The following is a 27,984-nucleotide window of genomic DNA, read 5'->3' as shown; positions in this document are numbered from 1 at the left end:
GAGAGACAGTGCCAAACCTTTCTAAAAATTATCTTTCCCTCAGAAAATGTTCAAATAGAACTTCTTGATTTTAAATTGTGTACATTTCATGTGAAAGATTTTAAAATAATGTAAAGAGGGTAATTCCTTCTTTCATAACCAGATACAATTGAAAGAAAGAGAAGGCATAGATGATATTAAAACTATTACATTTATGCACAAATAACTTGTAGTCATATAAAGGATTTTTTGAAAATCTGGGTAAAATTAGATATAGAAAACAATTCTTGGCCTGGTATTCCATAAGGAGTTATAGAAGGACTAATTCTTCTTTATGAGTTTCTCCCTCTGGTTGAGGTCAGGTCTGAAAACAATGATGTAGCATTTTGGCAAAAATATGCATCCTACTAATGCAGCATTAGAGGCCAAGATGGAGAAGACCTCCACAGCTACCATGGCTTTGCCTTTTGTGCTCAGATAGGCTGGAAAGAAGGAGATCCAAACACTGCAAAAGGCTAACATGCTGAAGGTAATGAATTGGGCTTCATTAAAGCTGTCAGGTAATTTACGGGCAAAAAAAGCCACAATAAAGCTGGCGATGGCCAACATTCCCATGTAACCCAAGACACAGTAGAAGAAGAAAGCTGACCCCTCATTGCACTGTAAAATCATTTCTTGGTATTCTGAGTGCATGTCCAACTCAGGGAATGGGGGATAGGTTGACACCCAAAGAATACAAATACATACTTGTAAGAGAGAGCATGAGAGGACAATAAAAAAGGCCAATCTTTTCCCCACCCATCTCCTCATCTGAGATCCTGGTTTAGTGGCCATGAAAGCTACAACCACAGTGATGGTTTTGGCCAATACACTAGAAATGGCCACTGAGAAAGTGATGCCAAACATTGATTGTCGGAGAAGGCAGGTCACTTTGCCAGGTTGGCTGAGAAAGAAGAAGGAGGAGAGAAAACATAGCAGAAGAGAGACAAGCAGGGTGTAGGTGAGGGACCGGTTGTTGGCTTTGACAATGGGAGTATCCCTGTGCTTAATAAAAGTTCCAAGTACCCAAGATGTCAAGAAGAAGAAACAAAGAGCTGCTGAGGCTAAACCAATTCCTAGAGTTTCTTCCAAAGTTAGAAACACCACTGGTTTCAGAATACATCCATTCTTTTCTTTATTTGGATAATGATCTTCTAAGCATTCAAAACAGTCATCCATATCTGAAAGGAAAATCAAGGAATTTATCATCTAGAATTTCCAAATTATTGAAAAATCACTACTGATTTTAGACATCTTAAAGTAGCGTATTAAAGTTCCCTTAATTCTACTGAATTTGGGTAGAATTTCTATCCTACCATTTTGGTTTGAAATCTTCCCTTCTGGGCATGAAACACAGTCATAGCAGCAGAACTGACTTCCCTCAATTCCTTTCTTCCAATATCCAGGGAAACAAGGATCATTGCATTGAGAAAATGGAAGGTTCTGGTGATGAGCATAAAAAAATGTTTTGAAAAGTTTGATTTTTAAAACAATTTCCAATTGTTCTGTTTTATGGAGTGAAACTATTTTCAGATGCCCAAATGACTTCTCGATTTATGAACTTTGGATGTATAATATAAATTAAAAAGAAGTAGAAATTACAATGATATACAAAAGATCCTGTTTAAAGTGCAGGGTGAGTAAACAATTGCACGTGGTGAAAATTTATGGGAAAATGGACACTCTTGTGATTTCAAATGGAAATGCAGGCCAAATATGGCAACATGGCTTTTTTGTTTGTTTGTTATAATATCATTTTGTCCATTTGATCAATGCTTGATGATTAACATCATTTGGAAAAGAATATGTCGTGTCTTATTTTAAGAAACAGAAATTAGATTGCTAAAGTGACAATGCTCAATATGGGATCCTAATGGATCCAGGCATGGTTGCCTCAATGACTCCATTTATACCTGGTTAAAAGCTGGGTGCCAGACAATTAAATCTTCATCCATGAATAATTCTTTCCCTTTTGGAGCCTGGAGAACCATCTTTCCAACTCTAACTCTCTGAAGGGATCTGTTTGGAAAAGTGATCAAGTTGATGATATCAAATCCTCCAGTTGCTTCCCCTTTCTCATTCAGGAACACTCTCTCATCAGCTGAATTGTTAAAGGAAATGCCTTGAAGAAATGGATGGAGCTATTTTAAAATAGAATGAAAGAGACAGGGAATACATTTCCACCCTGTTTTTAATTTGGTATTATTTTAAGGAAAAATAGAGAATATCAAAGAAAGCAGAATGAAAATATCCAAATGTCTTCTATTATAAAATAGGCCCACTACAATTGACTTAAACCAGATCATATTTAATCATTCCTGATTGTTACAAAGCTATAAGACAGTCTGATGTCTGACTAATTTCCTTTAGCCAGATTTTAGAAGACTAAAATCTGCATTCTTCCATAGATAGAGGAGAGTTGGAAATTATTGGAAACATAGGTGTCAGGCTTCCGACCAGTGCCCTAACACAATTAAGAGTCTCAAGCTATATGGCAATAAAAAACCCATTATTAGGAGCACCATGTCAGCATTACCTAGGTGAAGCCAACTCTGACTTCACCCTCTTTGCGCCTTGCCTCTGACCCTGTTTCTCCCTCCCCCTGCAAAGTGTGCCACCCATCACATTCCCCAACGAGGTAATTTCATGAGTTGTGGAAGTCACTCCCTCCCATCATTGCTGATATCCACGGAGATGGCCTTGACTTGCTCGACCAGACTGCATCTTGTTATGACTGAGGAGTGGATTTTTGGTGCAGCAATGAGGCGTGATTTCCAATTCCCCTGCCTATGGCAACTCAGGAGCATGTCAGGGAAGCTTCATGAGTTGACGATAGGATATGTTTCATACTATGGATGCCACATTTAAAAAGGGCCACCTTTTATCTCATTCCTCTAAAACTCTGACAGAGACAGAAAAGTTCATGAGCCACACAAAGTATCTTGGAAGATTTGATTATTTTTGTAGGGGACAAAATGGATAGTAATCTAAATGACCATTTTAATCATCTCTTATTAGGCAACCAATAGTGATTTCCTACATAACCCCTACTGACATCTTTTTTTCCCCCATTTAGTGGCTTCTCACTGATCACATTTAACTTGATTGCACATAGAGAAAATATTAAGACTTTCCAGAATGGTTCCAAAAAGTAATTTTGTTCATTGAAATAAAAGAGATGTCAAATGCAAAGGGAATACCTGCCAAGCCTTCAAATGTGGAAGGTCTGGTTCTTTATCCATTTTAGTTTTCTTCTTATTGGAGATATATAGAGCTTGCAAAGCATGAGCTACAGCATAAACAGCATTGTAGATGCTGTAGCTGTGGCCAGTCATTTCCATTTCAAAGACAGGTGCAGGAAGATCCTCCAGCTTCATCTTCCCAGTGCACTGCCTACTCTGCATTTTTTGTAATTCTGGTTTTGGAAATGAACAATCAAATGACTGTTCCCAAACATCATGCAGAAACCCATCTCTACTGTCTGAAAGAGAATTTACAGTCTGAAGAAATTCCTTGAAACCTGCAACTGCTGTTGAATGAACGGTGAAGGAAATAGCCCCATGAAACATCTGGAGATCCCATGAGATTTGAATGCCTGACAGTACAAAATCAATCTGTGCAGTCATGATCCACACCTTTCTTAATAGTGCAGTTTCCTTGCTTTCAGGATCTACCAGAAACATGACAACTCTCAGCCACATCATTGCCAATGATTCTCCATAGACAAGAAATGCATTGGCTTTGCTGCTCATCAAATGAATGGAAATATGTGAGAGTGTGTGATCAAGTTCTATGTAGTCTTCCAAGTATATTTGTTCTGAAAGCCTTTCTATGAACGACGAGCAGATTCCATTCTCTGAAAGTAAGGGCTGCACTTTTTGTAAGAAATTTTCTCCATTGTTGTTATCAACAACAAAAATCCCAATCCAAGTCCATCTGAAATGACGAAGCAATTGGATAATCCCAATGTACTGATGGTCCTCTTTTGGGGCCATGAAATAAAGTGAAGAGAGCTTACTGGTCTGAAATTCCTCTTGGGGTAATGAGCCATATGTCAGCTGCAAAAAAGTGGAATAGGATTCTCTTGAGTTGTTAGATCAAATCTGATTGTCCTGTCTAGTTTTCAAATAGAATAGAATAGAATAGAATAGAATAGAATAGAATAGAATAGAATAGAATAGAATAGAATAGAATAGAATAGAATAGAATAGAATAGAATAGAATAGAATTTTTTGTTGGCCAAGTGTGATTGGACACACAAGGAATTTTTCTTGGTGCATATGCATTTGTCAAGAATCACAAGGTACAACACTTAATGATAGTCATAGGGTACAAATAAGCAATCAGGAAACAATATCAATATAAATCGTAAGGATACAAGCAACAAAATTATAGTCATACAGTCATAAGTGGAAGGAGATGGGTGGTGGGAATGATGAGAAGATTAATAGTAGTGCAGACTTAGTAAATAGTTTGACAGGGTTGATGGAATTATTTGTTTAACAGAGTAATGGCATTCGGAAAAAAAACTGTTCTTGTGTCTAATTGTTCTGTTGTGCAGTGCTTTATAGTGGGTAGACATTGAAACAATTTTTGTCCAGGATGCGATGGGGTCTGTAAATATTTTCACAGCCCTCTTTTTGACTCGTGCACTATACAGGTCCTCAATGGAAGGCAGATTGGTAGCAATTGTTTTTTCTGCAGTTCTAATTATCCTCTGAAGTCTGTGTCTTTCTTGTTGGGTTGCAGAGCCAATCCAGACAGCTATAGAGGTGCAGATAACAGATTCAATAATTCCTCTGTAGAACTGGATCAGCAGTTCCTTGGGCAGTTTGAGCTTTCTGAGTTGGTGCAGAAAGAACATTCTTTGTTGTGCTTTTTTGATGACTTTTTAATGTTAGCTGTCCATTTTAGATTTTGCAATATGGTAGAACCTAGAAATTTGAAGGTTTCTATTGTTGATACTGTGTTGTCTATATTGTGAGAGGTGGAAGTATGGAACGGTTTCTCCTAAAGTCTACCATCATTTCTATGGTTTTGAGTGTGTTCAGTTCCAGGTTGTTCCAATCACATCACAAGGAATGTGGTATATATACACACCATGAAGAATATATCCAAGGAATGTTTTTTTCCTGGATTTCTTATGTGTGTTGCACCTGGTCTTTGGGTGTTAAGTGAATTTTATTGTATGGGTATACTGTGTATATACGTACAATGACAATAAAGTTATTATTATTATTATTCAAATTATTAATATAGAAAAGAATTTCTTGGAATTACTTCAAATACATATTATAGATCGATTGTTTCAATAAACAATTATATGTATCTGAAGTAATTCCAAGAAATATGGAGTACCCATTCAAATCTTCCCTCAGCTATGGAATGTCCTGTGACGCTCACTTCATGTAATTGGCATTGTAGTTGCAGAAAAGACAGCTAAGTATTAGACCTGAAGCCATGCTGAATATATCAACACAAACCTAAACATAATTTTTGATGCATATTAATTATTCCATAGCAACAATAAGATTAAGAATTGTCTTTTCAACCCCTTCAGAACTTACTTGTGGAATATTGAAGAAACCTGCAATTTCAGCTACATAAAATGATGTATCAAAACCCAATCCTCCAATGATAGCCATGAGATTCTTCTGGCTATCACATTTGTAGTTAGGGACAAATTCCTGGGATTTGAAAAGCAGGTCCAGAGTGGTGCGATAGGTCATCCTTGAATTGTAGTAACTGTCATAGATGTGGAACCCTAGAGTGATGTTAGATAAGATCTGGGAGTCCTCATTGATCTCCTTCACAGCAAAGGCCAAGGCAAGGACGTGTTGATGAAATTTGGTGATTATACTGCAAATGTTTTAAATATACAAGTTAAGAAAGGAAATTGAGAGTTCTCATAAAGTGGCATTATATCTATGAGAATTTTTTTTTTCTCTGATGGAAGTAGGAAGATAGTAGGCTTTCTAAAATGCTCAATAATTTGTGCAAAGATGAATTATACATTATTTCCATGCTTTGCCACAAATACCTGCCACTAGAAACAAAAATAGTGCTTTTTTTCATGGTGTACATTTATTTCTAACTTTTTCACAAAATAGAATTCAGCAGGATCAGTTGTTTATTATATGCATGTTTGGTTACAAGGGAAAATACAGATTTTCATCCCTAACTAGAACTAGACAGAGATAATTGGATTACCAATAGCAATAGCATGTACAGTAGTGGCCAAAATTATTGAAACCTTTTGGGAAAAGTGTATTTTCTAAAACTAGCTAATAACACCACTTTGTTTTGGAGTAGTACCATAAAATTATATATCAATGGAAAAATCATTTAATCAAGAATGTAATGCAATAACTTTTATGGACGATTTGTTATTAGAATAGGGGTTACAGTATAAAGAAGAAAACTGAAACACATAGAAAAAAATGAGATGTACAAAAATTATCACCATAGAAAAAACAAGATATACAAAAATTATCACCATGTCAGCTAATACTTAGTTGGGTAACCTTTAACATGAATTACGGCCTTACAATGTCTTCCCATTGAGTGAGCCAAGTCTTTTAGTTCTGCAGCTGTTATCATGTGAAACCAAGATTGAATGATTGCTTCTATTAACTGGGTTTTATTGCTGAGTCGCTTCTGACTAACAAGTTTCTTTAGTTGGCTCCATGGATTTTCAATTGGGTTAAGGTCTGGACTATTCTCAGGCCATTCCAGCAGTGGAATATGATTATCTTGAAACTCCCCCCCCCAAAAAAAAGTGGTGTTACTAGCCATCAAACCTCAAAAATACACTTTTTCCAAAAGGTTTCCGCAATTTTGGCCACTACTGTATACTGTTTCACAGTGCCTTCTCTAAGAGTCCACTTAGACTACTTAGGTACAGAGTCCACTTAGGTAAAATAAGGAAACACAATCTGGCTCCTCATTTTACCGATCTTGGAAGGATCAAAGGCTGAGTCAACCTTGAGCCCTTCAGGATTGAACTCCTGGAGAAAGCATTCACTCATAGTCTTCATTCTAACTGCTGCCCCACCACAATTCCTTACATCAATTACATATAAAAAAATACATTTATGCTGAAAACTGTTTACTCATATAAACAATTTTGGAGCAACTTATTAAGATTACAAAAAAAAAAATCCTTACTTTGGTAAATCATAAGGTCTTATACAAGGATTTTCCTTAAAATTTATTTCATAAAAGTGGTAAACGATGTGAGACACCATCCCACCAATGATGAGGTCACCAGGCTGGTACCACTCATGAGGAATAAGGAAAGCATCACTTGCAGGGCAGCTCAGAGTCACTATTTTCTTCATCAGTAACATCAAGAGGAGCAACATCTTGATTGTTGTCTTAAAAATGTATCTCTTCCATCTTCCCCTGTCCTACATCCGAGGGAAGTTTGAATTATTACAATGGTGAATCCTGAGATTAATGGAAGGTTTTTAATCTAAGAGTGCACTTAATCAAAAAACCCACCATTGTCTATTTGGAGATCCATGAGCATGAAAATTGGTGTCTTGAATATCATCAGGGTTTGAACAGATGTAGCAATGGCTCTGACACAATCATTGTTACCCTTGTGCCAATCTCCCTGGGGTTCATATAACCATACAGACACAGTGTGTTGATTGTTGTTGAATTGGAATAGCCTTCTGTGCAAAATTTGATGTTTTGACTAGTTAATAAATATGGCGAATCTTATAGGAGATAATTATTTTGGTTAAAGAATAAGTGGCTGATGGTTAAACTGTTGTTGTTTTTTAATGCATACCTGCTAATAAAATGTACAGAGGGGAATTTGCAATACAAAATACACTTGATTTTTTGAAACTTATTTTATTTTGTACAATGAATGATAAGTGTAGTCCACCGTTCTTTGCATAGCATTAAGATGCATAGATATTATATTATGTCATTGACTTACTTTAAGAGGTAACAGTAACAGTGTCAGAAGGGACCTTGGAGGTCATCTAGTCCACCCCCTGCTCATGCAGGAGACCTATACTATTTGTGACAAATGACCTTCCAGTCTCTTCTTAAAAGCCTTAAAAGGAAGTTGGGGCGCACACAATTTCCAAATGCAATTTGTTCCACTGATCGATTGTTCTCATGGTTAGGAATTTTCTCTCCTAAATTAATTTCTGTCCGTTGCTTATTGTCTTACCTTCAGGTGCTTTGGTAAATAAGTTGGCCCCCTCTTCCTTTTGGACCCCCTTAGAAGGGAGGGGATATCTCTGTTGATGATGTAAACCCTCAGAGTCACCTGAACCATGGGTAGCAAATAAATATGATAAACAAATTAATAAATAAACAAATAAAATTTGATAGTTTTTCCTCCTTTGTGTATCAGTTGGGTGACCCTTCTGCTTATATTAGCTATGAGAAGGCAGTAAGTTGTTTTATTCTATTTGGAAATGGACAGTAAACTGTAGCTTTAGGTCTAACTATGGTCTTCTCCTCCTCCTCCTCCTTCTCCTTCTCCTCCCCCTCCTTCTTCTTTTCCCCCTCCTCCTCCCCTCCTCCTCCTCCTCCTCCTCCTCCTCCTTCTCCTCCCCCTCCTTCTTCTTTTCCCCCTCCTCCTCCCCTCCTCCTCCCCCTCCCCCTCCTCCTCCTCTTCTTCTTCTTCCTCTTCTCCTCCTCCTCCTTCTTCTCCCTCCTCCTCCTCCTCTTCTTCTTCCTCTCCTCCTCCTCCTTCCTCTCCCATTCCTTTCTCATTTCATTTTACTTTCATTGCTGAACAGAAGAGTACAGAAAATCTCACAAACTAAAATGCGCCAAGTGTGAATTCACAGTAGATATCTACAGTATGTGATAGAGCATATAAAGGGGAAAAGAGGCACTGTAGCCTAACATTTATTTGTAATGTCTCTCTTCAGATCATCAGCTCAATAGTAGAAGCCAGAGATCTGTTTTACTGTATTAGAAATGCAAGGAGTCTGAAATTCTAATGGAGAGCAAAGAGCTACAATGACACTGAAAAAGGTAATTTATGACCATTTGTCACACTGTAAAGTCTAAAGAAGAGAAAGACTAGGGGTGACATGGTAGCAGTGTTCCAATATTTGCAAGAAGTAATGGATGGAAACTTATCAACAAGAGACCCAACTTAGAACTAAGGAGAAATTTTCTGACAGTGAAAATAAGTAAACATTGGAAATGCTTGCCTTAAGGAGTTTTGAGCTCTATCATTGGTGGCTTATAAGAAGAGATTGGACAGGCAATTGTCTGGAATGGCATAGGCTCTCCTGCTATGGCAAGGGGTAGGACTAGGAGACCTCCACGATCCTTTCCAACTCTGTTATTCTGTTAAATATTGAGATCTAGACTATTCTTTGCTGTACTTTGAGTTCATATTTCTAATGTTAACCATAACTGCAATGAGGATTGCATTTTCATATTAATTTAGTCCATTTGTCCTGTCCATAGATACTCTGCCTCTCTGCCTCTCCATCTCTCTTTCTCTTTATCTCTCCATTCCTACCTACATATCTATATCAATCATGTCCATATAGCGCAGGGTGTCAAACTCAAGGCCTGCGGCTTGTATCTGGCCCATGGGGCTGTCCTGGTCTACCTGGTGTGAAAAGGAAAGATCAGGCCAATGTGGCTTCAGCTCAGTCTACCCAATGTGAAGAGGAAACATTGGGGCCAATGTGGCTTTGGGCCGGTCTACCCAGTGCAAAGAGGAAACATTTGGGCCAGCTTGCCTTTGGCCCAGTCTACCCAATGCAAAGAGGAAAGATCAGGCCAGTGTGGCTTCAGCCCAGTCTACCCAATGTGAAGAGGAAACATTGGGGCCAGCGTGGCTTCAGCCTGGTGTACATTGGTCTACACTGGAATTCACCTTTGCTTTTATTGAAAAAAATGCTAGACTTCTAATTCCAAACCAATTCAAATCACTCTTTATTATGGTCTTTGGTCACCACAACTTTGACTAAAAGATGAAGCAGAAGGAAGGATGCATTTAATTTCATTTAATCAAATATTCCATATTACTGAAATCTGAAAACAGGTTGCAATGAAGATAGATTTATGGACAGAGAGCAAATGGTTATGACCCAGTATGAAAGTGTTTTGTAAAATGCAGTTATGGGATTCACAAGCTCAATAGGTTTTCATTTTGAAGAAGCCTAACAAATCCGAAACTGATATCCTATAATAGTGTGTTAAATATATATTCATAAAATGGTAATTAGCCTTTTACTATATTTAAGTAGTGCTTTATAAAAGAATCTTTGAAAATGTTAAAAATATGGCAACTTAGACTTAGAATAATTTTATTGTCAATTTAAATGTACACTAATTAGCGTACATTAAAAGAAAATTTCATTGCATACAACTCTCATAGGGCAACCACCTCCAATATACACTACATAAACATGACAAAATAAATAAATACAAAATTATGCATATACCCTCATAACCACATATATTATATGACACAGAGAAAAAACACAGTCTAATTGGGATGTATATATATATATATATACAGGAACTAATTCCTCTTTGTGAGTTGCTCTCTGTGATTTAGTTCAGGTCTGAAAACAATGATGTAGCATTTGGGCAGGAATATGCATCCCAACAATGCAGCGCTGGAGGACAAGATGGAGAAGACCTCCACAGCTACCATGGCTTTGCCTTTTGTGCTCAGATAGGCTGGAAAGAAGGAGATCCACACACTGCAGAAGGCCAACATGCTGAAGGTGATGAACTTGGCTTCATTAAAGGTGTCAGGTAATTTCCGGGCAAGGAAAGCAACAATAAAGCTGGCAATGGCCAAGATACCCATGTAGCCCAAGACACAGTAGAAGAATGAAGCTGACCCCTCATTGCACTGTAAAATCATTTCTTGGAGCGCTGAATGCATGTCCAACTCAGGGAATGGGGGAGATGTTGACAACCAAAGGATACAAATACCTACCTGGAAGAGAGAGCAGGAAAGGACAGTAGAAAGAGCCAATCTTTTCCCCACCCATTTCCTCATCTGAGATCCTGGTTTTGTGGCCATGAAAGCCACAACCACAGTGATCGTTTTAGCCAGAACACTAGAAATGGCCATGGAGAAAGTGATGCCAAACATTGATTGTCGGAGAACACAGGTTACTTTGCCAGGTTGGCTGAGGAAGAGTAAAGAGGAGAGAAAACAGAGTTGAAGAGAGACAAGCAAGGTGTAGGTGAGGGACCTGGCTTTGACAATGGGAGTATCCCTGTACTTAATAAAAGTTCCAAGTACCCAAGATGTCAAGAAGAAGAAACCAAGAGCTACTGAGGCCAAACCAATTCCTAAGGTTTCTTCAAAGGTTAGAAACACCACCAGTTTCAGGATACAGCCTATATTTTCTTTATTTGGATAATGATCTTCTGAACATTCAAAGCAGTCATCCATATCTGTAAGGGAAATCAAGGAATATGTTACATAGACATCCCAAATTATTGAAAAGCACCTTATTATTTGTATTCATCAAAGTAGTTTATTAAAGTTTGCTTAAGTCTAATGAAAATTAGTAGAATTTCTACCCTACCGTTTTGATCTGAAATCTTCCCTTCTGGGCATCGAACACAGTTATAGCAGCAGAACTGATCCCCTTCAATCCCTTTCTTCCAGGATCCAGAGAAACAAGGGTCATTGCATCTAGAAAGTGGATGAACCTGGTGATAGTCATGAAAGATTTTGAAATTGAAGATACTTCAAACAGTATGTAATTTTTGTCCTTTATAGAGGGAAAATATTTTTGACTTCCCCCCAAAATACTGAATTCATCAACTTTATCAACAATTTAAAAAGATGTAGAAATTACAGTGATGTAGAAAAAGTCCTGTTCGAAGGGCAAGTATTTAAATAATTTAACAGGGTAATAATGTTATGGAAACATGGCCACTCTTGTAATCTATAAATGGAAATGCAAATGAAATATGCAAGCATGCTTTTGTATTGTAATGTCATGTTGTCAATTTGACAAATGTTTGATCATCAATAACATTTGAAAATAATATGATATTTAGGCTTCCGGTTGATGTCACACTGATACAGACACAGGTAACGGGTCTCTCTGTTCCCTGTGCCGACTTCTCCAAGGGGGCTCCAAGGGGAGCCAAAGCTGCCCTGTGGGGTGGTAAAGCAAAGAGGGGCATCCTGAGAGATCGAGGAGAGTCACAGCTCTCCAATCTGACCCAGGGTTCTTTTTTCCCTCTCAGCCACAGCAAGAAGAAGAGGCAGGCTAAAGATGGCTGTCACAAAGCTGGGACAACCGATGAACATCTAAGATTGGTGCTGGAGCGAAGAATTGGACTGGCTCCCTATTGGTCTCCGGTCACAATTCAAGGTGTTGGTTATTATTTAAAGCCCTACAGGGTATCTTCGAGACCGCCTTCTGCCTCATAGCTCCCATTGACCGGTAAGATCCCACAGAGTTTGTCTCCTCCGGATCCCATCAGCTAAACAAAGCCAGCTGGCAGGCCCACGGGAGGAGGGTCTTCTCTGTGGCAGCCCCAGCTCTCTGGAACCAGTTACCTCCTGAGGTCTGGACCATCCCCACCCTATTGCCCTTCCAAAAAGTGGTGAAGACATCGCTTTTCCGGCAGGCCTGGGGCCGTTGATCTCGCTCTTGTGATCTGGCGAGATCTGGCCATGAATGGCATGAATGAGTTTTTAATGTTTTTAATGTTTTTAATTTTTCAATGTTTTTTTTATAATTATTTTTTAAAATGTATTGTGAGCCGCCCTGAGTCTTCAGAGAGGGGTGGCATATAAATTTAATTAATAAAATTAATTAAATTAAATTAATTAAATGACACTCAGGTGCCATAATGTTCACGCATTGATTTGATATGTTTGTAAAAAAATAAAAAATAAAAAACTTTTTTAAAAAGAAAAAAAAGAAAATAATATGTCCTCTATTTAAAACAAAAGAGAAATCAGATTTGTAAACAGATTGCATTCAATATGGGATCATAATGGATTAATCATAGCCAATTCAGTAATTCAATACCTGGTTAAAAGCTGGGTGCCATACAATCAAATCTTCATCCATGAATAATTCTTTCCCCTTTGGAGCCTGGAGATCCATCTTTCCAACTCTAACTCTCTGAAAGGATCTGTTTGGAAAAGTGATCAAATTGGTGATATCGAATCCACCTGTTGCTTCCCCTTTCTCATTTAGGAATACTCTCTCCCCAGCTGAATTGTTAAAGGAAATGCCTTTCAAAAATGGATGGAGCTACTTGAAAGAGAATGAAAGAGAAAGGGAGTTGAATACAATGTAGTAGAGAGGAGGACACTGTATCATTGATGCATTCTTCCCATTCCTATAACAATGATTAAACATGTACATTTAGAAATTTGATAATTGATATTTCATAAAAATATACATGGCTACTCTATCATTAAATTGATATTATTTTAAGGAACGATAAGAATGAACCAAAGCAGAATGAAAGTAGGTTATTGGGATTAATCAAATTCCTTCAATTATTTAAACAATAATGAAACTGTGGTATAGATATATTTAATCTGAAATATGACAAATTTCCTTTAGCCAGATTTGAAAATTTGAGACTCATTATTCAATAGGTAGATGTGAGATGGATATTATTGCAAAGAATGGATTATAGATAGATAGATAGATAGATAGATAGATAGATAGATAGATAGATAGATGATAGATTGATGATAAATCATATAGATGATAGCTAGATAGCTAGATAGCAGGATTAGATAGATAGATAGATAGATAGATAGATAGATAGATAGATGATAGATAGATATTGTTCCAAAGCACAGATGCCACTTCTGAAAAGAAACATCTTCTAATTCATTCCCCTTGAATTCTGATAAAGACAGAAAGCTCAGCTTCTCAATCCTGACAAATTCATGAGCCTGAAAGAAGTATTTGAAGAACTGATTATTTTTGGAGAAGACAATGAAAAGTAACCTAAATTATTGTTTTAAAAATCTTTTATTGTACAAGTTATGATGATTTCCTAGATAGCTGTATATTGTTAGTTGCGAAGTCATGTCTGACCCATTGCAACCCAATGGACAACGTTCCTCCAGGCCTTCCTGTCCTCTACCATCATCTGGAGTCCATTTAAGCCCACATCTATTGCTTCAGTGACTCCATCCAGCCACCTTGTTCTCTGTCATCCCCTTGTTCTTTTCCCCTCAATCTTTCCCAGCATTAGGCTCTTCTCCAGTGAGTCCTTCCTTCTCATTAGGTGGCCAAGGTATTTGAATTAGATAGCTCTTACTGATACCTAAACATGATAAAAGGTAGTGAAGGGAACTAGAGAGTCAGCCACACTGGACTTAATTCTCATTAAGAAAGATGAAATGAAAGAAGGTGTTGAAGTTACAGGAATGTTATGTGGGAGTGATCATGCAATACTGGAATTTAATGTTCTGCAAGCAGAAGCAATAGAACACAGTCAAGCTAGAGCCTTGGACTTCACGACAGCTAATTTCAACATACTTAGAGAGAGCTTGTAAGAGATTCCATCAATTAGAATTCTCAAGGTGAAAACAACCCACGAAGCTTGCGAAACTTTGAGAAGTGACATTATAAAAGCCCAGTCTAGCACAATTCCAACGAACAAGAAAAATAAGAAATCTCAAAAGAAATCAGTATGTCCGCATAAAATACTCTCTGAAAAACTGAATGAAAAAAAGAACAAGTATAAAAAGTGGAAGGGGGAAAAACATCAGGCAGAACATCAGCAAATAGTTCAAACTTGCAAAAATGAAGCAAGAAAGCTACTTTTTCTTTGTCTATTTCATACAGAACAGAATAACAGAGATGAAAGGGACCTTGGAGGTCTTCTAGTCCAATACAACTGCTCAAGGAGGAGACCTTATACCATTCTAAACAAATCACTATCCAATCATTTTGTAAAAATCTCCAGCATTGGAGCATCCATAACTTCTGAACGCAAGCTTTTCCACTAATTAATTATTCTCCCTATCAGGAAATTCCTCCTTATTCCTACGTTGCTTTCTCATATTTCATTCCACACTTAGAAAATATTAAGACTTTCTACAGTGGGTTCAAAAGAGAATTCTACACCAAACTGCTCACTAAAATGAAAGAAGTATCCGATGCAAAGGGAATACCTGCCAAGCCTGCAGAGATGGATAGTCAGTTTTTTTACCAATCATAGTTTTTTTTCTATTGAAATATAATATGTAGAGAGCTTGCAAAGCATAAGCCACAGAATAAACAGCATTGTAGACACTGTAGCTGTGGCCAGTCATTTCTATTTCAAACAAAGGTGAAGGAAGATCTTCTAACTTCTTCTGCCCAGTGCACGGATTATTAGGCATTTCTTGTAATTCTGGAAATGCACAATTGAACGCTTGTTCCCAAACTTCCTGCAGAAGCCCATCTCTGGAGACTGAAAGAGGATTGACAGTCTGAAGAAATTCCTTGAAACCTTCAACTGCTGTTGAATGAATGGAGAAGGAAAGAGCCCCATGGAACATCTGGAGATCCCACATGATTTGAAATCCTGATAATATGAACTCAATCTGTGCAGTCATGATCCACACCTTTCTGAACAATGCAATTTCCTTGCTTTCAGGATCTACCATAAATGGAATAAATCTTAGCCACGTAATTGCCCAGGATTCTCCATAGACAAGAAATACATTGGCTTTGCTATTCATCATATTAATGGAAAGCACCGAGATTGTTTGATAAACTTCTGGCAAGTCTTCCACCCGGGTTTGTTGTGATAGCCTTTCTATGAACTCTGAGCAGATTCCGTTCTCTGAAAGTAAGGGCTGCATTTTCTGTAAGAAATTTTCTCCATTGTAGTTATCAACAGAAAAAATCCCAATCCATGTCCAGCTGAAATGATGAAGCAGCTGGATAATCCCAATGTACTGATGGTCCTCTTTGGGGACCATGGAATAAAGTGAAGAGAGTTTACTGGTCTGAAATTCCTTTTGGCCTAATGAGCCGTATGTCAGCTATAAGAAAGTGGAATTGGATTCTGTTGAAATATTAAGTCAAAACTATTGCTTCTTATCTAGATTTCTTATGAAATACATTCAAGGAACATTTTCCCCTAGAATTCTTCTAAATATTAATATAAAAAGGAATTACTTGGAATTACTTCAAAGACATATAAGAGATCAATACATTGAAAGAGTATACTACATGCAAATATTCACTCAATGACTCTGGATATTTACTCCCTATATTTGGCAATGTAGTTTCAGAAAAAAAACATGCTAAGTAATAGATCCGATAACAATTTAACACAAACCCAAGCCTAATCTTTGATGCTCATTAAATATTTCTTAATATATTTATATATTTTCCACAACCCCTTCACAGCTTACTTGTGGAATCTTGAAGAATCCTATAATTTCAGCAATGAAAGATGATGTGTCAAAATCCAATCCTCCAATGATAGCCATGAGAGTCTTCTGGCTTTCACATTTGTAGTTAGGGAGAAATTCCTGGGACTTGAAAAGCAGGTCCAGAGTGGTGCGATAGGTCATCCTTGCATTCAGGTAACTGTCATAGATGTGGAACCCAAGAGTGACGTTAGGTAAGATCTGGGAGTCCTCATTGATCTCCTTCACAGCAAAGGCCAAGGCAAGGATGTGTTGATGAAATTTGGTGGTTACACTGCAAATAATTTAATTATTCTACTTAAAAATATAAATTGACAATTCTTACAAGGAGGCATCTTTTCTGTATAAATAACAAACATTTCTTTCTCTAATGGTAATAGAAAGGTAACAGCCTTTCTAAAATTCTTAATAATTTCTATAGAGGTCTCCTTGATGTTCTCTGAGCTTGGTTTGTTTCTTGCATATATTTCATTACCCAAAGTAGGTAACATCATAACAATTTAGCATTGGGATCTATGTTGGATACTGAAATGTCTGCAAGAAAATAACCAATCTCACCAAAGACCCCTCATTTCAACCCTGAACTAAAATATTATCCTTTATTGGTAATTTGTATACAGTTCAAATTTACTTTTAACACACTATTTTCATGATGTGCAACAAATACAAGTAGTACTACATTTATTTTCTATGAGATTTTCACAAAATTTTGTATGAATACTTTCAGCATGTGTACTACTCAGTTACTCTATGTATGTTTTGTGAAGACAGATAATGCCAAACCTTTTTAAAAATTATCTTAACCTCAGTATATGTTCAATAAGAGACTTCTTGATTTGAAATTTTGTACGTTTCACGTGAAAGTCTTTAAAATAATGTAAAGAAGATTATTTCATCTGCCAGAACCAGATGCATTTGAAAGACACAGAAAGCATAGATTACATTAAAAGAATTATATACAGTATTTATGCACAAACTGCTTTTACTTATAATAAGGGGTTTCTGGCTAAGATTAGATAGCAAAAAAAATCCTTACATTGGTATGCCATAAGGTGTTATGGCAGGGTTTTCTTTAAATTTACTTTCAATAGAGTGATAAAGGAAATGAGATGCCATCCCACCAATGATGAAGTCTCCAGGCTGGTACCACTCGTGTGGAACAAGGAAAGCATCACTTTCAGGGCAGCTCAAAGTACCTACTTTCTGTACCAAAAACATCAGAAGAAACATCTTGATGCTTTTGTTATTGTGCAGGTGTTTTGTCTTCCATCCTACCCATTGGAAAGTATAGATAATCCAATACTTCATCAAAGGATTATGTTTGAGAATGCAATTAATGAGAAAAATCTATCATGTTCTATTTGAAGATCTACCTGAGCGCAAATTTGTATCTTGTATACTGCCAGGATTTGAACAGATAAATGGCAGAAGGGAAGGGAGCATAGAATCTTGAAGCAATTAATGTGACAAAGCTCTTATTCCCCCTTGTGCCAAACTCCCAGTGGTTCAAGACTTGCTTTATAGCCAGACAAATACCTAGATGGTTGTTGAATTTAAATACCCTTCTGTGCAGCCTTCTATTTATATTTAGCTGAGAAAATATGGTGATTCCTCTAGGAGATTTTTGTTTTGTTTTGATCAGACAATAAGTGGCTGATCGATCAGCATTTTGAGCAAAGGCCAATGAAAGCCTATGGAACACTTGCAATAGAATATATATTTATTTATAAATATTATATTATATTATATTATATTATATTATATTATATTATATTATATTATATTATATTATATTATATTATATTATATTATATTATATTATATTATATTATTATATTATATTATATTATATTATATTATATTTATTTTTAAATATATTTATATATTTAATTGTTGAAAATGTAAAACTAAAAATAATGCTTTTTTCAAGGTACCATGTTTATTTTCTAGCAATTTTTCATGAAATAAAATATGAACAGATCTGTCATGCTCCCATCAGAGCCTGAATCTGCAGAGGAAGATGGCCAGAACTGAAGCCAACCGAGATCAAGGGGGCACCTTTGTTGGCTTCAGAGGTAAATGGGGAGCGGCAGGCCAAGTCAGGCCAAGTCAGGCCAGGGCCTTTCAGGATTGGGATGGCTTGTAGGCAAGGATGAAAAGGGGCAGGATGACCAAGAGAGGCTAAGCAGTGAACATGAGAGACAGAGCTCAGGTGATGAGCTAGGACCACCCCCTCCTGATCCTCAAGCATGGAGAGTGGAGAGAAGGCAAGAACAGCACAGACTGCCCTGACTACTTAGGTATAGCGCCCCATCCCTCTTCACAAGGCACTGCTGGGGATTTGGACGTAAGGAGTTGCTGTGGGGAGGGGTATTTGTCGTGAACAAATGCTGAATTTCTGATATGTTGAGGGCTGTTGCCAAAGTTTGAAGTTTCCTGGATTTCCTGCTTTCTTGCTGGCTTCCTGAATTAATTACCCTTGCTCCTTTGCTTCCTGGACTCATTGACTTGCTGGATTTCTTGCTTTGCAGCCATTGTGCTCACAGCTTTGAGTTGGACTACTTGCAGCCAGAGGTTGCTGGAGGAGTGCGTGTTTGTGTGTGTGTGTGTGTGTGTGTGTGTGTGTGTGTGTGTGTGTTTGTTTGTGTGTGGTCACTTTGCTCTGGGACTTGCCAGAAACAAGGGAGTGTTTGGGGAGATTTGGACCAATAAAGGGGTGGTTTGAACTGCCAGCTGCCTGTGTTACCTCTGGCTGAGCCCCGGGTCATCACAAGACCCAGTAGGTATCAGTCATTTATTGTATGTATTTTTTTCAAGAACTAAAAATGTAGAACTTAAAAAATTATCTTAAATCTGGCCCACAATGCTGGCCTGGAAACAGTGAAGGACCAGCCCGCGGTACCTTTGCTAGCAAAAACAGCTGCATGTGGCCCTCCCAAGCTCCATTTTCATCGGCAGAGGGTTGCAGGAGGCCGTCACAGCCGGAAACACAGCTCGGGAGCCCATTTTCACTGGCAAAGCACTTGAGCCACCACAGGCACCCTGACATATGTCAACATTGATCTGGCCACACCCACACTGGCCACATCAACCCCAACCCCCCAAGGTCAAACACAACCCTGATGTGGCCGTCAATGAAATCAACTTTGACACCACAGATTTGATTTTCTTGAAAAATGCCAGACTTCTAATTGCAAGCCAAAGCAAGTCACTCTTTATTATGGTCATTAGTCAGCATTCATTTTGAATAAAGGATGAGACAGAAGGAAGAATACAAAGACCATGAAATAATAGGTGGCACACGGAGCCACACGGAGCCATATCTGTGGGCATGCGAGCATTGCCCAGCTCAGCTCCAGTGCCTATGAGTGCACCAGCCAGCTGGTTTTTAGGCCTTCTGGGCCCATTGGAAGTCAGGAAACAGATGTTTCCAGCTTCTGGCGGGCCTCCTGGGAAGGGAAGGATTTTTTGCCTTCCCCAGGCTACAGGAAAGCCTCTGGAACCTGGGGAGAGTGAAAAACAGGCCTACTGGGCCAACCTGTAACCTTTTCACCATCATGTGCCAAAAGTTGGGGAGCATGGGGGTTGTGTGTGCATGCGCGGGTGGGGGGGCATTGAATTATGGGTGTGGGCACATGTGCATGTGACCCCCCGCAACCTCCCCAATTTTGGCACGCGACAGCAAAAAGGTTAGTCATCACTGTCCTATGCCATTTCAAACAAATGGTTGTCCAATATGACTGGATCTTAAATACCCTACATAAAACCTTCCTTGACAGAAAAAAAAAAAAAAACCTATGTTGCTATATTTTTTATAAATATTTCCTTCGAGAGCAAGCAGTTTTTCTATTCCTTTTTTCAGCATTCTTTTACACAAATCTTTCTTTGACAAAATAAATAAATAAATAATTTTTCCTACAATTTTATATGTTTCTTACAGACTGCATTCTTTCTATTTCTTTTTTCAGCAATTTCTCTGAGCCAGAAATATGACATCATATACTAATTTCTCTTTGTGAGTTGTTCTCTGTGGTTGAGGTCAGGTCGGAAAACAATGATGTAGCATTTGGGCAGGAATATGCAGCCCAACAATGCAGCGCTGGAGGACAAGATGGAGAAGACCTCCACAGCTACCATGGCTTTGCCTTTTGTGCTCAGAGAGGCTGGAAAGAAGGAGATCCACACACTGCAAAAGGCCAACATGCTGAAGGTGATGAACTTGGCTTCATTAAAGCTGTCAGGTAATTTACGGGCAAGGAAAGCCACAATAAAGCTGGCGATGGCCAAGATACCCATGTAGCCTAAGACACAGTAGAAGAATGAAGCTGACCCCTCATTGCACTGTAAAATCATTTCTTGGAGTGCTGAGTGCATGTCCAACTCAGGGAATGGAGGTGATGTTGACAACCAAAGAATACAAATACATACTTGGAAGACGGAGCAGGAAAGGACAATAGAAAGAGCCAATCTTTTCCCCACCCATTTCCTCATTTGAGATCCTGGTTTAGTGGCCATGAAAGCCACAACCACAGTGATGGTTTTTGCCAGTACACTAGAAATGGCCACAGAGAAAGTGAGGCCAAACATTGATTGTCGGAGAAGGCAGGTCACTTTGCCAGGTTGGCTGAGGAATAGCAAAGAGGAGAGAAAACATAGCAGAAGAGAGACAAGGAGGGTGTAGGTGAGGGACCGGTTGTTGGCTTTGACAATGGGGGTATCCCTGTGTTTAATAAATGTACCAAGTATCCAAGATGTCAAGAAGAAGAAACAAAGAGCTGCTGAGGATAAACCAATTCCTATGGTTTCTTCAAAGGTTAGAAACACCACCAGTTTCATGATGCAGCTTTTCTTTCCTTTATTTGGATAATGATCTTCTGAACATTCTAAGCAATCTTCCATATCTGGGAGGAAAGTCAAGAAATTTGTCATCTAGGAATTCCAAATTATTGAAATTCATTTTATTAATTTTATGCATCCTAAAGTTGCATAAAATATGCTTAAATATGCTTATATTTAAGTTTGCTTAAGTCTAAGGAAAAATGGTAGAATTCCTACCCTACCATTTTGATTTGAAATCTTCCCTTCCATGCATGGAACGCAGTCATAGCAGCAGAACTGATTTCCCTCAATCCCCTTCTTCCAGGATCCAGGAAAACAAGGGTCATTGCATCGAGAAAATGGACGAACCTGATGAAAAACATGAAAATGTTCTGAAAAGGAGGGTTTTTACAACAGTTTCTGAATGGAGTGACATGATTATTGACTTCATTGTTTTTTCTGCAGTTCTCATTATCCGTTGAAGTCTGTATCTGTCTTGTTCAGTTGCAGATCAAAACCAAACAGTTATAGAGGTGCAGAAAACAAACTAAATAATTCCTCTATGGAACAGAATCAGCATCTCTTTGGGCAGTTGGAATTTTCTGAGTTAGCACAGAAAGAACATTCTTTGTTGTGCTTTTTTGATTACATTTTTGATATTAGGTGTCCATTTTAAATCTTGAGATATGATAGAACCTAGAAACTAGAAGGCCTCTACTGTTGATACTGTGTTTTCTAGTATTGTAACAGGTGGTAGTATAGGAGGGTTTCTCCTAAAATCTACCATCATTTCTATGGTTCTAAATTCTAAATTACATTCTAAATGCCCACCAAACACATAAACATGTTTTTTTATTGCAATATCATTTTTGTCAATTTGAGGAATGCATGATTATAAACATTTCAAAGAATATGCCATTGTTTATTTTTTAAAAAACAGAAATTAGATTTCTAAAGAGTCTATGTTGAATATGGGATCATAATGGATTAAGGCATGGTGGATTCACTAATTCGATACCTGGTTAAAAGCTGGACTCCAGACAATCACATCATCATCAATCCATAGTTCCTTCCCCTTTGGAGCCTGTAGATCCATTTTTCCAATTCTAACTCTCTGAAACGATCTGTTTGGAAAAGTGATCAAGTTGGTGATGTCGAATCCACCTGTTGCTTCCCCTTTCTCATTCAGGAACACTCTCTCCCCAGCTGAATTGTTGAAAGAAATGCCTTGAAGAAATGAATGGAGCTACTTGAAAAGGAATGAAACAGAGAGGGAATTAAAAGCAATATAATAGGGAAGAGAAACTCATATTCAAGTTTCACTCATTCACTCATTCTTCCTATAACTATTATTAAGTATGAAAACTTAGGGCCTCAAGTTTGACACTCCTGATTTAGATTCACTACATAAAAAACTAATTCAACCTAGATCATATCTGATCTTTCCTCATTGTCCTTTACTCAAATTTTAGAATCTGAGATTCAAGCATTCTTCCATAGAGAGATGCAAGATAGAGATTATTGCAAACATGTTTCATGTTTCATATTATGGATGCCACATCCAAAAAGGGCCCCTTTTATTTCATTACTCTAAGATTCTGATAGACACAGAAAGCTCAACTTGTTACCCATGAAAAGTTCATGAGCCACATGGAAAATATTTGGAGAATTGCTTATTTTCGGAAGAGGCCATGAAAAGTAATTTAAATTATCATTTAAATTATCTCTTATTGTATATGCCTGGTGATTTACTAAATAACTGCCAGTGACATATAAACCAAAATTCATACAGTAGCTTCTCAATGATCAGAATAACAACAGAAACCATTTTTTTCTCTATCTATTTAAGATATTAGAGTCAGAAGAGACTTGGAGGCCTTCTAATCCAACACCCTACTCAAGGAGGAGACCCTATGATATTTCAGATAAGTAGCTGTCCTTCTCTTCAGAAAAATCTCCAATTTTGGAGCATCCAAAACTTCTGAAGGCAAGCTGTTCCACTAATTAATTGTTCATTGTTCTCGCCATTTGGAAATTCCTCCTTATTTCTAGGTTGCTTTCTCATGCTTGATTCCACATGCAGAAAATATTAAGACTTTCCACAATGGGATCAAAATATAATTTTACATCAAACTGCATATTGAAATAAAAGAAGTGTCCAAGGCAAAGGGAATACCTGCCAAGCCTGGAGATGTGGAAGGTCAAGATTTTTACAGATGATAGTTTTTTTTCTATTGAAATGCAATGTGTATAGAGCTTGCAAAGCATGAGCCACAGCATAAACAGCATTGTAGATACTGTAGCTTTGGCCGGTCATCTCCATTTCAAAGGCAGGTCCAGGAAGATCCTCCAGCTTCATCTCCCCAGTGCATTTTCTATTCTGCATTTCTTGTAACTCTGGTTTTGGAAATGAACAATCAAATGCTTGTTCCCAAACTTCCTGCAGAAACCCATCTCTGTAGTCTGAAAGTGGATTTACAGTCTGGAGAAACTCCTTGAAACCTGCAACTGCTCTTGAATGAACAGTGAAGGAAAGGGCCCCATGGAACATATGAAGATCCAATTTGATTTGAAATCCTGATAATATGAAATCAATCTGTGCAGTCATGATCCACACCCTTCTAAATAATGCAATTTCCTTACTTTCAGGATCTATTATAAGTGTGACAAATCTTAGCCACATAATTGTCAATGATTCTCCATAGACAAGAAATGCATTGGCTTCGCTATTTATCCAATTCATGGAAATAATTAAGATTCTTTGAATTACTTCTGGGTAGTTTTCCAAGTGGACTAGTTGTGAAAGCCTTTCTATGAACGCTGAGCAGATTCCATTCTCTGAAAGTAAGGGCTGCATTTTCTGTAAGAAATTTTCACCATCGTTGTTATCAATGGCAAATATCCCAATCCATGTCCACTTGAAATGATGAAGCAGTTGGATAATCCCAATGTACTGATGGTCCTCTTTTGGGACCATGAAATAAAGTGAAGAGACTTTACTGGCCTCAAATTCTTCTTGGGGTAATGAGCCATATGTCAGCTGCAAGAAAGTGAAGTAGTATTCTCTTGAGTTGTAAGATCAAATGCAATTGTCCAGATCTAGTTTTCATACAAAATATATGCAAGGAAGGAAATGTTTTCCTGAAATTCTTCTAGGTATTAATATGGAAATGAATTTATTGGAATTATTTCAAACACATATGATTGATCAATTATTTTGATAGAAGCAAGGAACACTATGTTCAAATCTTTCCTCAAGTATATAGATACTCACTTCTTGTAGTTTCAAAATTATGCTAACTAATATCTTAATACAAAGCTAATGCTAATGTTTATTGCTCCTTGATTAATCCATAACAACATCAAGAACAGAATAATGAATTGTTCTCTTTAGCCCTTTCACAACTTACTTGTGGGATTTTGAAGGATCCTGTAATTTCAGCAATATGAGATGATGTGACAAAATCCAGTCCCCCAATGATAGCTATGAGATTCTTCTGTCTATCACATTTGTAGTTAGGGAGAAATTCCTGGGATTTGAAAAGCAGGTCCAGGGTGGTGCGGTAGGTCATGCTTGCATGGAAGTAACTGTCATAGATGTGGAACCCAAGAGTGACGTTAGGTAAGATCTGGGAGTCCTCATTGGTCTCCTTCACAGCAAAAGCCAAGGCAAGGACGTGTTGATGAAATTTGGTCATTATACTGCAAATAATTTCAATAGTTGAAAGTGTAAATTGACAATTCTCATAAGGTAGCATCATTTCTGTATAAATAACAAAGTCTTCTTTCTGTGATGGCAATAGAAAGAAAATAGCTTTTCTAAAACTATCAATAATTTCTACAGAGTGATCCTTCTTTTTCTCTGAGCTTAGTTCCTTTTTTGCAGACATTTCATTACCCAAAGTAGGTAACATCATCACAACCCAACACTGATGATCTTATCTGTAAGAAAACACTCAATATCAGAGGACTCCTCATTTTCATCGTGAACTAAAATATTCTCTTATACTGGTCATTTCTACAGAGCTCAAATTTCTTTTACAAAGCATTTTCCTGACTTCCAAGACATATGTACTGCAACAAATACAAGTGGTCAATTTTTTCAAGGTAAAAAATATATGAAAAATTTTTCATATATTTTCTATGACATTTTCAGAAAATAGTTTATAAACAGATTCAGGTGCAATCACTTATTTACTGTATGTATGTTTTGTAAGAAGAGATAATGCCAAATCTTTTTAAAAAATATCTTTATCCCAGTAAATCTTCATATAGAGACTTCTTGATATGAAGTTTGATATATTTCATGTCAAAGACTTTAAAATAATGTAAAGAATGTTATTTCTTCTCTCATAACCAGATACAATTGAAAGAAAGAGAAGGCCTAGATGATATTAAAAATTATATGTTTATGTGCAACTATCTTTTAATCAGATAAAGGATTTTTGAAAATCTGAGTAAGGTAAGAGAGAGAAAAAAATTCTTACGCTGGTATTTCATAAGGTTTCTTAGAAGGATTTTCACTAAATTTAATTTCATAAAGTTGGTAACCGAAGTGAGACACCATCCCACCAATGATGAAGTTGCCAGGCTTGTACCACTCATGTGGAATAAAGAAAGCATCACTTGCAGGGCATTTCAGAGTAACTACTTTATGCACCAAAAACATTACCAAAAACATCTTCATGCTTTTGTTATTGTGAAATGGTTTGCTTTCCAGCCTACCGATCACAAAATAAATACAATCCAATACTTCATCTTAAGATTGATCCAGGGTTTATATCTGAGAATGCACCTAAGGAAAAAATCTATTGTTTTCTATTTGAAGATCCATGTGAACACAAATTTGTATCTTGAATGCCACCAGAATTTGAACAGATATTCTGACAGAAAAGAACAGAGAGCGGATACTTGAAGGAACAAATCTGGCAGAGATGTTATTACTTCTTGTACTAAACTTCCTGTGGTTTGTTGTTGAATTTCAAAGCCTTCTGTGTAGCCTTTAATGTTTTGGCCTACAGTAATTCCTCTGGGATATAATTACTTTGTTTTGATGAGATAATATGTAACTGATGGTTCAGCTATTTGTTTTTTTTTTATTGAAACGTTTTCAAATACAAAATTTTCCCCCTTTTTTCTCCCCCCCCTCCTCCCTAACCCCCCCTCACCACCCATCCCCCCCTGTGACTTCTTCACAACAAAAGCCTAATTCATAACAGATTACATAATATTTTACCATCCCCTTACTCCCTCCTCTAAATACTGACCCTTACTTGCTAAAAATATTATTAATATTATTACTTCCCCCTTTTACCATATATTTAAAAAAAAAGCATTCTACTATAACATTGTATGATAACTTCTAATTTAGCATAATATTATTATAACTCCCAATTTAGCAATAATCTGCCCTTTTTCTCCTCCCCCAAACTTATATCTGTATATTATTACAACATTTCAAAACAACCTTCCACTTTAAAACTATATAATAAATCCTACTTTAACATTTAATCTTTTGTGTATATTAATATAACATTTCCAAGCAGCCTTCCCCATAAATCCTAATTTAACATTTATTCAACTCTATCCATTTCCTCCACTCCCCTAAATATATCACTTAAACATCTCTTTTCTTAAACTAATCAATCAGTAAACTAACCTATTTCCACCCACTTTCCTACAAAATTGCCATGCACAACAATTCTTAATATCTTTAATCCACTGCCCACTCTGCTAATATATATAGGTCTTTGGTTATTCGGGTCTTCTCCCACGTAAAATTGGAAGTGTCTCGGCGACGTTTCGACGAAGTCTCATTCGTCATCTTCAGGCTGGTGTTCTCGGCTTCGTGCTTCCAGGAGCAATGTGAGATCGCAGCTGTCTCTTCCTTTTAACTGCTAGTGGGGGTGTGAGCTGATTGGGTGGGAACTTGGCTGTGTTCTGATTGGGTGGAGGTGTGTTCTGATTGGTTAGGGGCTTGGCTGTGCTCTGATTGGATGGGGGGTTGGTTGTGCTCTGATTGGCTGGGGGTGTGTTCTGTTTGGGTGGGGGCTTGGTTGTGCTCAGCTTAGTCTGAGTTGCAGGGGGATTTGAGCTGGTGAGCTGCATTGTTGTTGTTTGGCTTCGTGTTCGTGGCCATGCTATCTCTTCATGGTGGGTGTCAGTCTGCTTCATGTATGGATTGGAGGGGTTTAAAGTGGCTAATGATGCAGCTGCGGTCTGGCTTCTGGTCCTTGGTCGTGGCTCATTATCAGTGTGGGTTTGAGTCTGTTTTCTGCGTGGATGTGTGGTGGTGACATCCTGTGTGGCTCTCGTGAGTGTGGGTCTGGTGTCATTCGTCGTGTTAGGGACTCGTTTGTCAATAAGGGCGGGTTTCCAAATGGCTGGTAGGCGGGAGGTATCGTCTCGTTTGTTCATGCTGTGTGGGCGTTTTTCTATCTCGATGGCTTCTCTGATTATTCTGTTGTTAAAGTGTTCAGTTTTGGTGATAGTTCTGGTCTTTTTAAAGTCAATATCATGTCCTGTGGCTTTAAGGTGTTGGACCAGGGAAGAAGTTGGTTCCTCTTTTCTGACTGAGTTCTTGTGTTCTTCTATGCGTGCACTTATTCGTCTGTTGGTTTGTCCGATGTATGTGGTGGGGCAGGCGGTGCATGGGATTTCATATACTCCTTGATTTTCTAACTCAATTTTGTCTTTGGGGTTCCTTAGGATGGTGGATATTTTTCGGTTTGTGCAGAATGCTGTCTTGATGTTATGTTTGTGGA

General features: G+C 37.7%; 1 protein-coding gene across 1 annotated transcript in view; it reads right to left on the bottom strand.

The window, feature by feature from the left end:
* Positions 1-300: 300 nt before the first annotated feature.
* LOC117657204 (vomeronasal type-2 receptor 26-like) overlaps positions 301-27,984 on the bottom strand; it is a 41,016-nt gene continuing 13,332 nt past the window's right edge. The window contains exons 2-3 of the mRNA XM_087893271.1: positions 1,335-1,461; positions 301-1,199 (exon numbers count right to left, since the gene is read on the bottom strand). Coding sequence (XP_087749397.1) covers positions 301-1,199; positions 1,335-1,461 — 1,026 coding nt within the window. The remainder of the gene's footprint in view (positions 1,200-1,334; positions 1,462-27,984) is intronic.

This window comes from Pantherophis guttatus, chromosome 4 (assembly GCF_059756535.1).
Source record: "Pantherophis guttatus breed Tessera chromosome 4, ASM5975653v1, whole genome shotgun sequence".
NCBI classification, from domain to species: domain Eukaryota; kingdom Metazoa; phylum Chordata; class Lepidosauria; order Squamata; family Colubridae; genus Pantherophis; species Pantherophis guttatus.
Note: the sequence above shows the minus strand (reverse complement) of the source record. Positions and strands in the feature narration are given on the sequence as shown.